The following is a 15,203-nucleotide window of genomic DNA, read 5'->3' on the forward strand; positions in this document are numbered from 1 at the left end:
GAAGCTAAGAGGCCACCAACTAAGAATATTATCCTATTGCATATTATGCTAATGGAAGGCAAAAGACTGAACTACGAATCGTAACTAATCCTTGGTATGCACTTAATGCTATTGCACGCACAAACACTCTTGCTTATTGCAATTGGCTCAAATGCATGTCTCTGTATATTCCACACAGTATATATATATATATATAGTATATATATTCCACACAGTATATATATTCCAACATACATTCACCTGTAGTTGAAACAACAGATTATAATTTTACAGCATAAATACGGTAATAGTCCCTGACATTAAAGTTGCTGGTCACAAAAGTATAGGTCTTTGAGTTCACCTAAAGGTTTCTTGGTTGAGAGAGAATGACTGCCAAGGGGTTTGGGCACTCACTCACAATGAAGCATCAGTCCGCAAGTCTTCAACTTATTTTTAGCCTAGTTTCCCAAGGAAATGAGACAGCAGTGGGATGTCTACCAGTTTCCATCTGTTCTCTTTTTCTCTCTCAACACTTTCCCACATCAAAAGTTTTTGAGGTCAGTAGCCGACTTCAACATTTTGCAAAGCCACGGAGTTCTGAAAGACATCAAGCACCTACAGCTTCCCTGTGCAGTATATAGCCCTGGCACAAAGGGCATTAGTAAGTCAAAACGGTAGGAAAACTAAAAAGGGTCCCAGAATACGGTGATGCTATTTCTCCACCACATTCCCGGTGTACAGTACAGTCAGTTATTCCTTATTTGGAAAATTGGAAACTGGGATATATATACACAGAAGAAAACCAGATAGTATCAGTCCATCAGGAGTGGTGCTGGGTGTGCCTGCACATCTTCAGTTCATGTCATGTAGTAACATAATGAAGCTATAGTAATTCCAGACCTGAATTCAGTTTTCAAACCTGATTTCAGTTTCAAGACACAATACTTGTGTGGTGCTGGGTGTGCCTGCACATCTTCAGTTCATGTCATGTAGTAACATAATGAAGCTATAGTAATTCCAGACCTGAATTCAGTTTTCAAACCTGATTTCAGTTTCAAGACACAATACAGCTGCTATCAGAGCATATTGAACCACAGTTTATAAGCCTCAGTGGCCCAGAATAGAAGCTACATAATTATGTCTGCTAGTTCATTCACAGATAGCAGAAAACAAGAAGTGAGAAACAGGTAGTCAATGACATTCGCAATCTTTGATGCAGTATTTCTGTGCCATCAGTACCATAGGATACTTGTACAGAACATCTGAGATCATTCTCTAATGATACTGCTAAGCAACATAGCATCTGGGGATACAAAAATACAGCTGCAATAACAAAACTGCTATTTTGCCCACAAATGGCACTATTTATAAGTGGTACAACTCTCCCAAATTCTATATAGATCAGAACACTTACTGTGCTTTGTCACAGAAGCCTTGGTCAGCTACTGCTTTTGAAAACATATATAGATTTTAGTGAGAATCGGTTCAAGAACTGTTTCAATTACTTTATTTTTCAAAACTTTACATGAAACAGCAATTTGAGGAATTTTTGTTGTTGTTGTTAAGCGGCTGTAAAACTTCTCATTGCATTTTTTTTCTTCTCCAAATTGATATCATAGTCACATTCAGTTTAAAAAGAGATATGCTTTCTTCCTTCACTACCAACACTGAAAACTCATCCTGGGCTTCGAAAATCAAACATATACTTTCTTCTCAGACATAATCACCATTACAGTGATAAAGATAAATGTGCTGCTGGTCAAGTTATATTCTCAGTAACATTACTGCAATCCTATCAGAGGCAGATTGACAATGACATTGTTACACAGGTCTAACAGAAAGCAAAATTTGTGTGTCAGAAAATTATTACTGAAACTTTGGGAAGAAATAGCACACAGCTTGACTTTCAAGCTGGAGCTCAGTTTTGCAGGACTGACAGTTAAAATATATTTATGAACTGAGCAAACCAGTTGGATTCACTTAGCATAGAAAAATCCCCAAACACATGTTCTGTTACATTTCCTCTTTAACAAATGGCAATTTCTAAATTTCACTGTTACTAAACAATTACCCAGCTTAATAGCTTGACTGGACCAAAACCCATGATAGGATTACAAAATTGCCAGCTAGCAAGAGTATACTTACACTTATGAAACCACTTGCATCCAGCTTATTAAGGAGATGTGACAACAGCTTAGAGTGTGACCTTCTGTCATGCCTTCAAGGACTCTGCTTACTGTCCAAAATATTGGTGAAAGCCCAGCAAAGAGTGATAAGACTAATCTTCTAATAGATTTCCTGTATCACTATTTCCCCTTCACGTGCTTATTTATCAGTATCTCCACAATGCTGCCAAGCTGGCAGTGAACTATTTTGGGCACAAATGTAGACCACCAGAATCTCTGATACCACACTTCAAAAAAGCAGCTAAGTGTGATGGCATAAAAATGACATAGCTGGTATTGTGATAAAGGGATCTGAGGTAGTTTGGATGGCAAGGTTAGTAAGGATTTCTCTATAGTCACTGGTTCCACTTGAAGATTTATGAGTAGCTACCCTACTTTTAAATACACTGTACAGTATGCTACACTACTAGCTGAAGATCTCAGAGCATTTTACATGCATTATTAAAATGTGCCTCACATTTTCCATTAGATTATGCATTAGTATCCTTATTTTACAGGTCAGTTTAAGCAGTCTGTCCAAGATCTCACAGTGCAAGCAACCATCTAACCACCTGAATCTAAATATCCCGACTGTGAATTGGTCACAAAAGTCATATTTGAAGAAAGAGAAATCTTAAAAATAAATAAACAAAAGGTATTTCACCAAACATTACAAATTTGAGCAGATGAACTTCCAAAGATAGACTAGAAAAATAATTTCCCACTGTTACTCACTAGTAAAATAAAAATTAATTCTGAATAATTTACTGATTAATTAAAGATGACTCTGAAGAGTAAAAATTATTTAGATGATAGCTTAAAACATAATACAATGTATAAAAAAAGTAAATAGTCTAATGTTTACATCTACTAATGTGTGAGACAAGGTACCATATAACTTGGTCATGAAGGGCAGGGCAGGGTATTGATTTTTATCATATTTGTAAAAATAGCCTTTCTTATATACCCTAACAACGTTCTTCAGAATGGTTTGGATTTCAGCTGAATGCTTAACTTTTTGCCTCATAAGGCCATCTTTTTAAAAAGTCATTGCAATTAACACGTCATTGAACTTTTTATGCTGTTCCCACTTCTGCTGATGCTATTGTTTATCAAAAGGCCATTTTCTGCAAGGTTAGCTCTTATGCCCAGAACCCCGGGGAAATGTTCAGAGTTGAGCACAATACTCAATACTGCCTACAATAGGGCCCTTCCAGGCAAATTGCACACAAAAATGAAAACCCCATTAACTGAAGCAGTTGTCACCAAATTCCCCCACTAGCAAGGCTGACTTGCACAAAAGTAGCTGAACAGTCACATACACACACACACACACACGTTGTTGCACGTTGGCTGAGCAGCAGAACTGCATAAACACTCCGACTGCGGCATGTGCAAGGCAATGTGATCTAATTTAGTCCAGAGTGAAGGAGGGTTAAGTCAAATAACTGCAGAGATGCCATGGGCTAGGAGCTCACACAGATGCTCAGCTGACACATGGTGACTTGTTAAAGCTAGAGTAACCTGACTACGTGGCTTTCGGTGAATTCAATTCACACATCTCCTATTACAAAATAGAATTGTCCTATTTAATTTTTGCTTAAGTAAAAACAATTTCAACATGCAGCAAACCGCTTGCTTTCTACAGAAATATGTGCAGGTTTTAAATACATGTAAAAACATAAAACACACCATCCAGAAGACACAGTTACAACTTGCTTCCTAATCTGAAATTCTATAGCCAGATAAAAAGAGTTAGAAAATCATACTGACTTGTTTCAAAATATCTCTCTAAATTATTTATTTTTAATATATTATTTCGTACACCAATTTTTATTTTGCCTACTCAATATACCTGCAGTCATATTAGTGGTGACCACTTGTTAATGTACGATGAGATGTTGCGAGATGCTTCATTAAATAACCCATAGAAAGCAAATAACTGCTAAGGGCAGAGATATTAAAGAAAATACTTTGTTGCATTAGAAAGACAGGACAGCATTTTGGATAGAAAAATATTATCCTTTCTGTACACACATACATATGGTTCACACACTTTTTAAAATGCGACAGTTCTTTTGTGCTTGAGGAGCCAAAAATTAATTTTCCTTCTTAAGCAAAACTTCAAAAAGTTTTGTGGAAGTCAAGCAAGCTGTCTTGTCGGTGCTGGCATTTGAATAGCATCAGCATTCTTCATCTCACCATAAAGATGTTACAGCATCCATTTTCAAGTGAGTTTGTACAGCTACCAATTTTATTTAAGGAAACACTTTTGAGATACTTTATAATTAGAGTTTAAACCAGTTAGCTAAGTTGTATTGATCCAAAAGGCTGGGCATCTTGAAGAAAACCAGATTATACACCCGGTCTATATCAGTTTTTCTTTGCTGTGATGAAAATAAGCATTATAATTTAAATATTGTGCTGGAGGATTTATTTTCTATTCAGCTAAAAATATTCATTCATATTAAATGTTAAGCCTTCTGCCTTCTTATCTGAGAAACAGCAATTTTGCTTATAAATTACTTCCTCTTATTTTATAAGCATACAATAAACTAAAAAAACTAATATAGCAATATCTCATGAAAGCTGCTTTTTAAGCTGCATCATAGAAGTGCTAAATAAAGCACAAAGTCAAAAAACAAGTAATTTCAAGCTATTTACAAGCATCTTTTAACAACTATAGATATACAAACTTTTCTGTCGTATTACCTATGGGGAAATGTAGGCAAAATACTAACACCCAACTGTCCGTTTTACTATTTTTTCTGAAACAGGTCCCATCATTGCAGCTTCAGCAGCAGGCACATCAAGGCAGAAAAGCAATTTTTCCAACATTTTATCATGCAAGCTGATGAGAAGCAGGTTTTGTCAACAGAGTTAATATCCTAATAACCATGATAAAGACCTGAAAACATAACTGCATGTTTTTACATTGCTCGGAGAAAGGAAGGAAATAGGTTGCATACACACAGAGTCAGCACTGACAACTCCATGCTCTACGTTATACCCAAAACATCAAAATAAACTCTTCTTAAAACTGAAGCAATAATCATACAATATGCAATTTTATTACCCGATTTCTAAATTCATCCAACAAAAAAAAAAACCTATGCTGGTTTTGATTACTAGCAGAATAGGACTGTTAAATATAATTGGCTAACTGTGTACCAGTATACATATACCTATACTAGTTTACCAAGTAGACTGGAAATTGTGCAAAACTACAACTGACTGTAAGTCTCGCATCCACAGGTGTATCTTTTGAGTCATGAAGCACAGAATTTTTGCCTTTGTGAACAGGTATATTAATTTAGCACCAGAGTAAATTAACTGACTCATGAAGAAACAGATGGCATACAGTCACTGTAAAACTTCTAAAATGTGAGTATTAAAAAAAAAAAAAAAGACCTGAATGCTTTTATTATGCGTTGGGTTTGGTTTTCTCACTATTTCAATAGCAGACTGTGTTTTCAGAATAAATGTTCCAGTTTTCAATCAAGCGTGATTGCACATTTGTATAAAAAAAGATGTATTCAACAAACTATAGATTTTTGAGAGAATTGCCATACAAGCTGAAAATGCCCTTCAAAGTCCTTCAGCAAGGCCTTTTTTATTTTCCAAAGGAAAATGTTAATACATTATTTTCTCGAGAGATATTATTTAATCAATTTAGTATATCTTATGCACTTGCAGCAAACGTATATAGAAAAAGATATACACATTCCTGTACATGTTCCCAAATCTGGTATATTATTCCCTGAAAGACAGAAGTGAATGATGTTGGGTGGATTAGATTCCCCTCAAAACACATAACAAGCAGCTCTTTCAACTCATCACAGAGATCTTTAGCTGTAACCTATTAACATTCATGAGAACTTCAGTCTGAAAGATTCATGCACAAACTGACAGTGCATCAGGGTCCTCTTATCTCATTTTTTCAGACTTGTAAAATGGATTTAATCTGATTTCATTTTTTCAAGACATATTGCAATGAAGAACAGGTGTTTTACTGTAACAAGGTAAAGTTTTGCAATTATTCATTTTCAAATATTCTAGTACCATTACTGATAGCATGAAGTTATGAAGATTCTGAATTAAAACAAATACTGATGACGTATTTTATAATTATGATAAATAGTTTATACAAGAATCATTGATTAATTTCAAAGGACACCAGGACAAATAGCAATGAAGCTATAACTCTACTGAAGTAAAAGGCAGACTTTCCATGAATTAATGTGTTTTAAATGTTGATCCCTTCATTGCCATCTCTTATTTAAAAATATGATTAATTCCCTCCTTCACTCCCCAACTATCTCTTTGGCAATTCTTGATATCCACCCATAGCACTCCACAGAACAGACATTTTTCTGCATAGATATTTAAAAAAAAAAAAAAAAAAAAATCAATAAAATACTTTTTTTTTTTTTTTTTGAAGTCCTGAATTTGGGCACAAAACTTTTGGAATTCTCTCGACATCAAACAAAACATTTTTGTTGCACACAGAGGGCAAAGACAGTTCACCTGCCTTGTACTACAGATCAACCATCGAGAGATTACCTTTGTCTCATAGTAACTTGGCACTAAAAGCCAGCAGCACCGTGGGATACGCTACGTGCTTCATCCTACACCTAACTCACCTAACGGACTGAGTGAATCAGTACTTTCAGGGGCTTTTTCACTTCAAAACCTGAACCACATTGGTCTTTTTTCCCTTTGGCTAATAAGTATACTTTCTAATAAAACATAATAAATTATTTTAGAAGACTGGCACGCGTAGTATCAAATCTTACAGGCAAACTCATTAAAAATATTCTAAGCAAAGCGGTCATGATAAGAATGTGTTACAGAAAGTGCAAGCCAGTCTTCAAGTTAGTACTCTCTCCCATTTACTGGGCTTATTTTAATGGGGTAATTGCTGTAGTTTAACAACACGATCAGGCTGCATAATCATGGCTTCATAACTCTTTTCCTGCACTGCAAAAAACTGTTTGCAGATGCAGCAGCCATTTTATAAATCACATTATAGAAAACCAACTGCTTTTTTTTGTTTAGTTGTGTTACACATCTCCTTCCCTCAAACCCTTCGTTCGCATACAGTGCAGGTACTGTCTCTGGGGTAAACAGCATTATGATCAAGGTGTCTATTTTTAGTTCTCAAAGATAGCGTCCTCCCCAACCTCTGGACATTGTGCCCTGAATCACATGATCAGCAAATCAGTACATCACTGCCAGCTTTTGAGTCTTTCCAATCTTGCCTGAACAAATTTAAACCTGTGTCACCATGAAGTAACACAAACCAAATAATATTTCCCTAAATGTTTTATCTTTGACATAATCATCTTATTCAGAGAGATTTGTAAAAAGTATCGAGCTGAGTAACAAATCTGGAGTCAACACAGTGAGAGGTGACTCAAATAAGATGTAGATCAAAAGACACACACACACAAAAAATAACCACAACCAAAAACCCAAACACAAACTTAGATGTTCCCCTTTTTCCTTTTACAGTTCTAATTAGAAAATTTTTAAAAGGTAAAAAAATTTGCATTGTACAGAATTTGCCAATTAAGAGAAGAATCCTTTAAAAACTCATTTGAATAAACAGAAAAAGACAGGGGGAGAGGGGGGAAAAGTATATAAAGTAAGTATATTGACTGGCATGGTCCAAAGCCTTATATCATCCTACAGTATGTTGTGGCCTCATGATTGTTTTAGCTTAAATATCATCAATAAGACACATGCTACGCTATTGCTACTTTATATAAAGTAATCTATTTTAATTTAAAATAAATGTGTCATGTATATCAAGAAACATACAGAAAGTTGTCTGCAAGAAAAACTTTATCTGATCTTACTGATAACTAAACTATTGTAAACTAAAAACTTAAGTGAGGTGCATCAGATACACAGACCATTTCCATATATCTGGATCAAATCTAAAGTAAAGATTTATTTATATAGACCTTCACTGAATTATGGATTTCAGTTGAGATCAGATAAAATTCTGCATTCTTCTGAGTTTCTTTGTAAGTCTTGGGTGTAAAACTTATACTATATTGGACAAGAACGGGTGATGGAAAGTAGGCAGAATATTTCCATGCAATTGAGAAGAAAATCCAGGGGCTAGTCTGTTTTCTCTTTCTTACAATAAACGTTGATAGGTCACAAACACTTTTAAACTAATAAATTCATGTTTCAGTTTCCCTGTTCCTTTAGAATTTCACCCTTTCTCTGCTCAAGTGTTTTAATGAAATTATCCTGGGAGAAGCTATGCCTAAATTAAGGCCACATAAAATAATTTACTCCAGAAAGCAGTTGAGTTCTCTCATTACTTGATTATATCATAGTATAAAGTTGCAATGCCTCAGGACTACAAGATATGCAGAAGGAATGTTTCATATTCATTTTCTATCAAAAGCTCTACAGGTAATCCATGCATTTGCTAAAATAAATAGGATTTATAAAAATTCAAATGCACTATATCTGCACTCATCTTTACTACGCACTCAGATGCTCCTATTCATGAATGTATCATTGTATTATTGGAGTCTCCCTGCTGCTTCATGCATATGCATTTATGATTCACATTCTTTACATGAATCAAATTACACTACAACAACTAGAAAATTCTACAAAGAATTTCAGTATCAGGAAATTAAGACGACAGACCAAAGAAAGTATCAAAAACCAGATGGAAGTAAAGTAAGAGGTCTCAGAAAACTTATACTGCATTAAATCTTGCATTAAGCAAGATCATTAGTACAATTTTTATGATATAAGCCTTGATTTATATTCATCAAGGAAAAGGTATATTTTCACCTCATGTTAATTAGCACACAGTGAACAATTCAAAGTAAAAATCCCAGTGACAGAAAGACAGCTACAGAGAAACAAGTAGGACAAGACAAACTATGAAAGAGTAAGGCAATATTCGTTTCAGTTATCTAAATTAATAGCCTATGCTCTAAGGCATGTACAGTCAAGTGGAGCCTTCGCAGAGCAACTTAAACCCTCTACTTGGGAGCTTACAGACCAAGCTATGCCTTTAGGTATTTTCACAAGTGCATAAGTTACAAATTATCCCGTCTTCAGCAAGTTTTTACTTACTTTTCTTGTATGTTAACTACCACAAGGCAAATGCAAAAATTTATCCTTGAGGAAAGCACAAGGAGATTTTTAACTCTGATAAATTAAATGCAAAACTAGATTAGAAGAAAAAAGGTAAAACAAAGTACCTTGGAATGAAGTAAATGACACAGAAAATATAAGGAATTATATTAGGAAAATTACTTGAAGAAAATAAATGTCACTAAAATAAACCACTATTGATGGTAATTAAATGGCTATACTAACAACTTTCAAGCAATATCTTTGCTAGGTGACAGCTCAAAAAGGTGAGAACATGGCACTACTGCATTTGGGGTTTTTTCTGTATTAGCTGCACACTTAGAATTTTGGCCCAATGTTTTGCGTCAGAATGCTTTTAATTTTACATTTATTAGCATGATAAGTTGCTGAATAACAATTTGTGGCAGCGTATACTTCCTTATAAGATATACAGCATTTCAAGATTACAATAAATGCTGTTATTACAATGACTTTGGTTTCATGTCATTGGTATAATAAACCATCTTCCCAGAAATCTCAATTTAATTAAGTCTATGGTGTCTATGCATAAATACTGCATTAAATCAGTATTATTTCCCATACATTTGAAAGTAACAAATCAGCCTATTTTCATTACATTCCTTCCACAAAGATGCTTAACATTTAATTGCCCAATGAGACATATACTATACTTCTAAGGTTTCACATTCGAAGACAAAACTAGAAGAGAGAAAATAGTGCAAGTAAACACTGTTACAAGATCAGATCTCCTATTATATTTTAATATATTTTTTTAAGTTTACTGTGTACTGGCTTAAGGTTCTCTACAAAGTAACCCATGATACAATCTGACAAAGAAACACCTCAAACATTCAGAGTTATTTACTGTAGCATTTACCAAAAAGCTTTACAGTTGACTAAAATAAAATCATCTAAAGTTATCAGGAGGCAAAAATCACCATCTAGATTTTTAAACCGAATGGTGCCACCAGTTTAAGAATTTAGTGTACGTCTTGCCTGCTTTGACTGAACCAATGTCTAAAACATGGTCCCAATAGTACATCTGGATCTTTCAGCAGCACTTAAGTGAATTACCTCTTAGTTTCTCTAAATATTGGGTAAACCATCAGCTGTCACCTAGAGGTGATAAACACAAAGTCACCATGTTAACTCACCAATGAAGTAGTTGTTTCCTAATGCAAGCATTTCTTCAGAAAGAACAAGTCCACCCAGTGCCTGGAGAAGAGTGACACTTCTGCCATCAATAAGTGAGCACTGTTTAAATCCAGTGGTTGTCACCTTCCACAGCAGGATAAGAGAAGCAGTAGCATCCTGCCTTATTCTAAGAAAAGAAGTTATAAGAATATTTACACTGAGGGAAATTGGCGTTATTAGGAAGTACATCACTGCAGAACAAACCATATCAACAAAGAAGAAAAACTTAAATGTGGCAAGCATGGAATCAGGAAAAGGCCTGCAAGTTTTTAGCATGTCCACAAAAATAAAAAATGCTTCAATAGCAGAGATTGGCATAACGGTATATGTAATAGCAGGTTTAATCACACAGAGTCTCAATTTCTAATACTTGAAGGATACCATCCTAGTGCCCAAGAAGAGTTTTACATACACATTACATAATAATAAAGCATCCTTATTCAGTCTCTGTATTTATGCCTTTTTGAATAGTACCTCCATTCTACATCTATAATGCCATCATTTTCTGCAGCTGAAGTACATCCAGCCCTCTTGTTTACTGAAGAACGTTCAATGTTCGTTCAATACTGGGAGATGGATCCTGGTAGAAATCCTCATTTGTTTGACATACCAGATCGAAGGTTCAGAACAGTTTATTCTTGAAAATCAAATGAGTCATGTAATGCTCCCAAGGTCACCGAGTCCACAGTGCCTTCCTGAATATTGACATAATGGATTAAGTGATATCTACAACCATACACATACTGTCAGCTCCACTAGGCAGCACTATCTATGTCAGTGTTTCTTTCCCCATAGAGAAAAAGATAAAACCCTGTCATGCTTCTGGCAAGTTCCCAAATGTTTGCATTAATTTCCTCTGAAGGAATCCCAAATGAGTTTGAACAATCCTCAAAAAACTCAAACACAACTGCATCCAACTGCTGAAAACTGATAATTCTCTCCTGCTGAAAACAGGCCTCCCAGTACCCAGAGATGAAGTTCTGTTCCACAGTTTCCGGTACTGAAATTGTTTCAGTCCTGCTAAAAACACAGGGCAGTCTCTCCTTTGTCAGTTCTTATTTGCGTTCAAAACAAGAAATGCTTAGTTTTGTAATCATGTTTGACAGAAGTTGAAAAAATGTTGGAACTAGACATCATAAGAAGCAAATTTATGAGAGTGTTTTGGGTCCTCTTTAAGAACAACCCCTATCGCTACCCCCAAAGCTGACCATCTCACTCTTAGAACAGGATAGCGACTAGCTTCACAGTTTAGGTCACACCTGACAATCCAAATAAAATAAAATTATTAAACTGAAATTATTTTCCTTTCATAGATAGCCATTGAACCAGGGATGTTACTTGAGCCTTTAACACAGGAAATACAGTGAAATGAAAATAGATATTGACCTGCATTAATCTACCCAGATATAAAACACTAATACAGATATATAGTGTAAAAAATGACCAAAAAATGACTGCGTACTCTGCAACCTCCTTTAAAATAGGGTCCCTCCATCACTGGTCTTAAAGTTGTAGAATCCACAAAAGCCGGCATATTCCTGATTTCAAGAAAAGACATTTGTTTGCTTACAGATTCCAGCCAGCCAGAGCATCCACACTCACAGGCCTCTTCCTGACTTAGGCTTAAACGCTCACGAATGAGCACGATTCAAAGTCCTGTGGGAAGAGTAGGACAGCTCCCATGTTTAACAGTTACTGCTCTAAACTGTCTGCAGCTTGTCTGCTTGCATCGGTTTGTTTTTTTCCTGTGAGCATGGCCTTTTTTAACTGAAAGCTGAGATTCTGAAATATAAGATGACAGTATGAGAAATGTACGCTATTTTGGGAAAACCTAAGTCTAAACTTGCAGTAAAGCTGTGAGCCAGAGAACTACGTTGGCAGGTTTTTACTTGAAATAAAATTTCCAATAAGAAAATGCTTCATCCCAGCTGACAGAATCAGATCTTTCTAGGAAGTCGGGTTCTGTTAATGAAAAGTAACAAAGCAAGTATTTGATTGAAAAAGTATAAGTTTGAAAAGTGAATACAACAGAATAAATCAAATTTTTGAGAAATGTGGTTTTTAGGACATACACAAAAATTTCACAGCTGCTGATGACACCTAAAGCAATAATCCAGAAATCAAATACAAATGCACAAACTACATGCATTTACACAGTCAACGACAACACTTTCTACCAGCAAGTGCATCTTGAGATTAAAGGGGGGAAAAAAGTGTTCACTGCATGAAGGAGAAAGGAAATGTCATATCTTCTCCAAACTGACATCTTCAACAGGTCTACCCTAATTTCTAATGCATTCTGATAGCCCAGAGGCAGTTTACATGCTTACATCTTCTAAAACATTACGTATGTGGGGAAAATTACACCAAGCAAAGAGCTGTCGCGGCACTGCTAGATGCCTGAAGTCTGTCTGAAGATCTTTCATACACTTTTAGCCATTTGACACATCTGCCTATCTGAACAACTATTGTCTAAAATATCCAGGCAAATTAAAGTAAAAGCTTTTTTATATTTCATCACATATGACAAATATTCTTACTTTATTGACGTATTCTGTGGAACTTCGAAGGAGATAAGTCGGCCTCCAGCAGAGGTGTTGGAACTGGCATTTCCACAAGCAACATCTGGGGTTATCTGAAAATAAAGATAGTTTTATTTAACACTAAACCAGAAAATCTGACCAAAGAAAACATGAAATATTTTTTAAATAATAACACTAATAGTCCAGAAGTCATCTTTTAAAAATCATCAGGATGGACCAAAACACTCACCAAAACATTTAGGCTACCAACAAACACTCTGAAAATTCACATAACCATCCTTTTAGGGTTTTGTTTTAACAAAAACTTCCTGTGCGTAAGTGTAAACTTCTAAAGACATCTTCCTTTAAAAGTGATCATGTTTAGAAAAAGACAAATAAGCTTCTGGTCTTTTAAAATAATAAAAAAAAGCTCTAACATTGGCCACATCTGAGAAATATTGCATCATTATTTTAGGTGATCTTGGAGGATTTATAATAGCAAATACTGATATTGTCTTTCTACTACATTGAAATATGTTTTTTCCAAACACAGATTACTTAAGAAAAACACTCTCCCATTTGCCCATTACTATCTTTCCAAGTAAAAGGTGCTTGGAAAAACAGTGCTGTCAGATGGAAAAAAAATCACGAGCACAGTTGAGAGTGAGAGGATGTATTTGCCAAGTCTGTGATGCCTAGTAGGCATAGGAAGCGGTTACTGTTTTAACTAGATCAAGACACATACAGGATGCCATATAACACAGAGGAATCACAGACAGGTTCCTTAATCATTCATATCTTTTAAAGTAGTAATTTCATAAAGGCAGTTTGAAAACCATTAGCATTTCCAGTGATACCTTTATTTCAAATAAGTAATATTTTATGTGGCATAATTGAGTCTTTCTATCGCTTCCATTAACATCATCAGTAGTTTTAATTAAGTAGTTCTCAAGTATCTTCATCAGCTTGCCTATTAAATATCACACTATAAACGAAAAAAAATAAAATCAGTCCATTTCATCTCCAAATTGCTAGGCAGATTTTGCAATGTTATTTTTTCAGTCATCTAGAATACGTGTGCAACCTTTTTAAGCCAACCTTCCTGAAAAAGTGAAAATGCAATCTGACACACTGCCATGAATTAATCATCCATCAAAGAAAATGCCAGAATCTAATTTGTAAGTTTAAGTGAAATTCAAATCCATATTTTAAACATTACTATGAAACACCTGTGAAAACATGAACTGCAAAAGTCCAGAATGCAATGCAAGTAATAATTTTTAAGGAGATTCAGACTTCATTTTGACTCAGGCAAGACAAATAGTGTTCACATTTTCCAAAAATGTCCATATTACTTGATTCATTGTTGAATTCTCTGGCACATGTAATAGGAATACATGTTGTATATTAAAATAAAGTGAGATGTAATTTTATTGTACTTGTTCAAATAAATTTTGAAAAAAGATAATATATCCATTACAATTTTTCAATCTTGGAAGTCAAAATTATGGACCTAACATTTAGAGAATGATTAGTTTGGCTAACACTCTTCCTTTTATATTTGCCAACATTTAAACTTCTCATTCAACATTCTCATTTTCTTTGAGAATCTATATGCCTACTGGAACAAAGGGGAAAAAAAGAAATCAACATCTTTATTCTCACAGTCTTACACTTCATCTAAAAATACACTCACTTTTAAAGTATTTATATAGTTTTACAGTTTCATGCATCTATTACCTTGGAAGACAAGGGGGGAAATTAAATTTAAGCATTTCATTTACCTTACTATTCAACATCAGAAGTTTGGAAAGTAAAAGGTATTGACCTTTTTCAAACTAGAATTAAAAAAAAACCAACAAAAAATTAAAAAAGCAAGAGCTGAACAAAGTGGCTGCATAATAAGAGATGAGATTAAACCTTGTGAAAATGGAAAAAACACAACAGAAAAGACTTTGGTTTGCAAACACATCAGAATTACTTATTACCCAGCATGAAAAGCACACATAAGAAACATTTCAATAGTAATCAGAAGAGCGACAGGCAAAATGCAGGATTTTTTCAGAAGGTGAAATAAAGAGCATTTCTGTCCTAATTCCTCTTTAAAATTTAAAAAGTGAGGTAGCTAAAGTAAAAAGTACAGACCATCTAAAGTCAGTTAGAGACAATCTTAAAAAAACATTACCTAGAACTGCAATGACATCAAACT

At 34.8% G+C, this 15,203-nt stretch overlaps 1 protein-coding gene across 1 annotated transcript in view; it reads right to left on the reverse strand.

Annotated features, from left to right (window-relative positions):
• Positions 1-15,203, reverse strand: part of DNER (delta/notch like EGF repeat containing) — a gene marked incomplete at its 5' end in the record, with an annotated part of 131,776 nt that overhangs the window by 55,779 nt on the left and 60,794 nt on the right. Inside the window, 2 exons of the mRNA XM_082003707.1 lie at positions 10,433-10,599; positions 13,013-13,107. Coding sequence (XP_081859833.1) covers positions 10,433-10,599; positions 13,013-13,107 — 262 coding nt within the window. The remainder of the gene's footprint in view (positions 1-10,432; positions 10,600-13,012; positions 13,108-15,203) is intronic.

This window comes from Phaethon aethereus, assembly GCF_964289735.1.
Source record: "Phaethon aethereus genome assembly, chromosome: 9".
Classification (NCBI taxonomy): Eukaryota; Metazoa; Chordata; class Aves; order Phaethontiformes; family Phaethontidae; genus Phaethon; species Phaethon aethereus.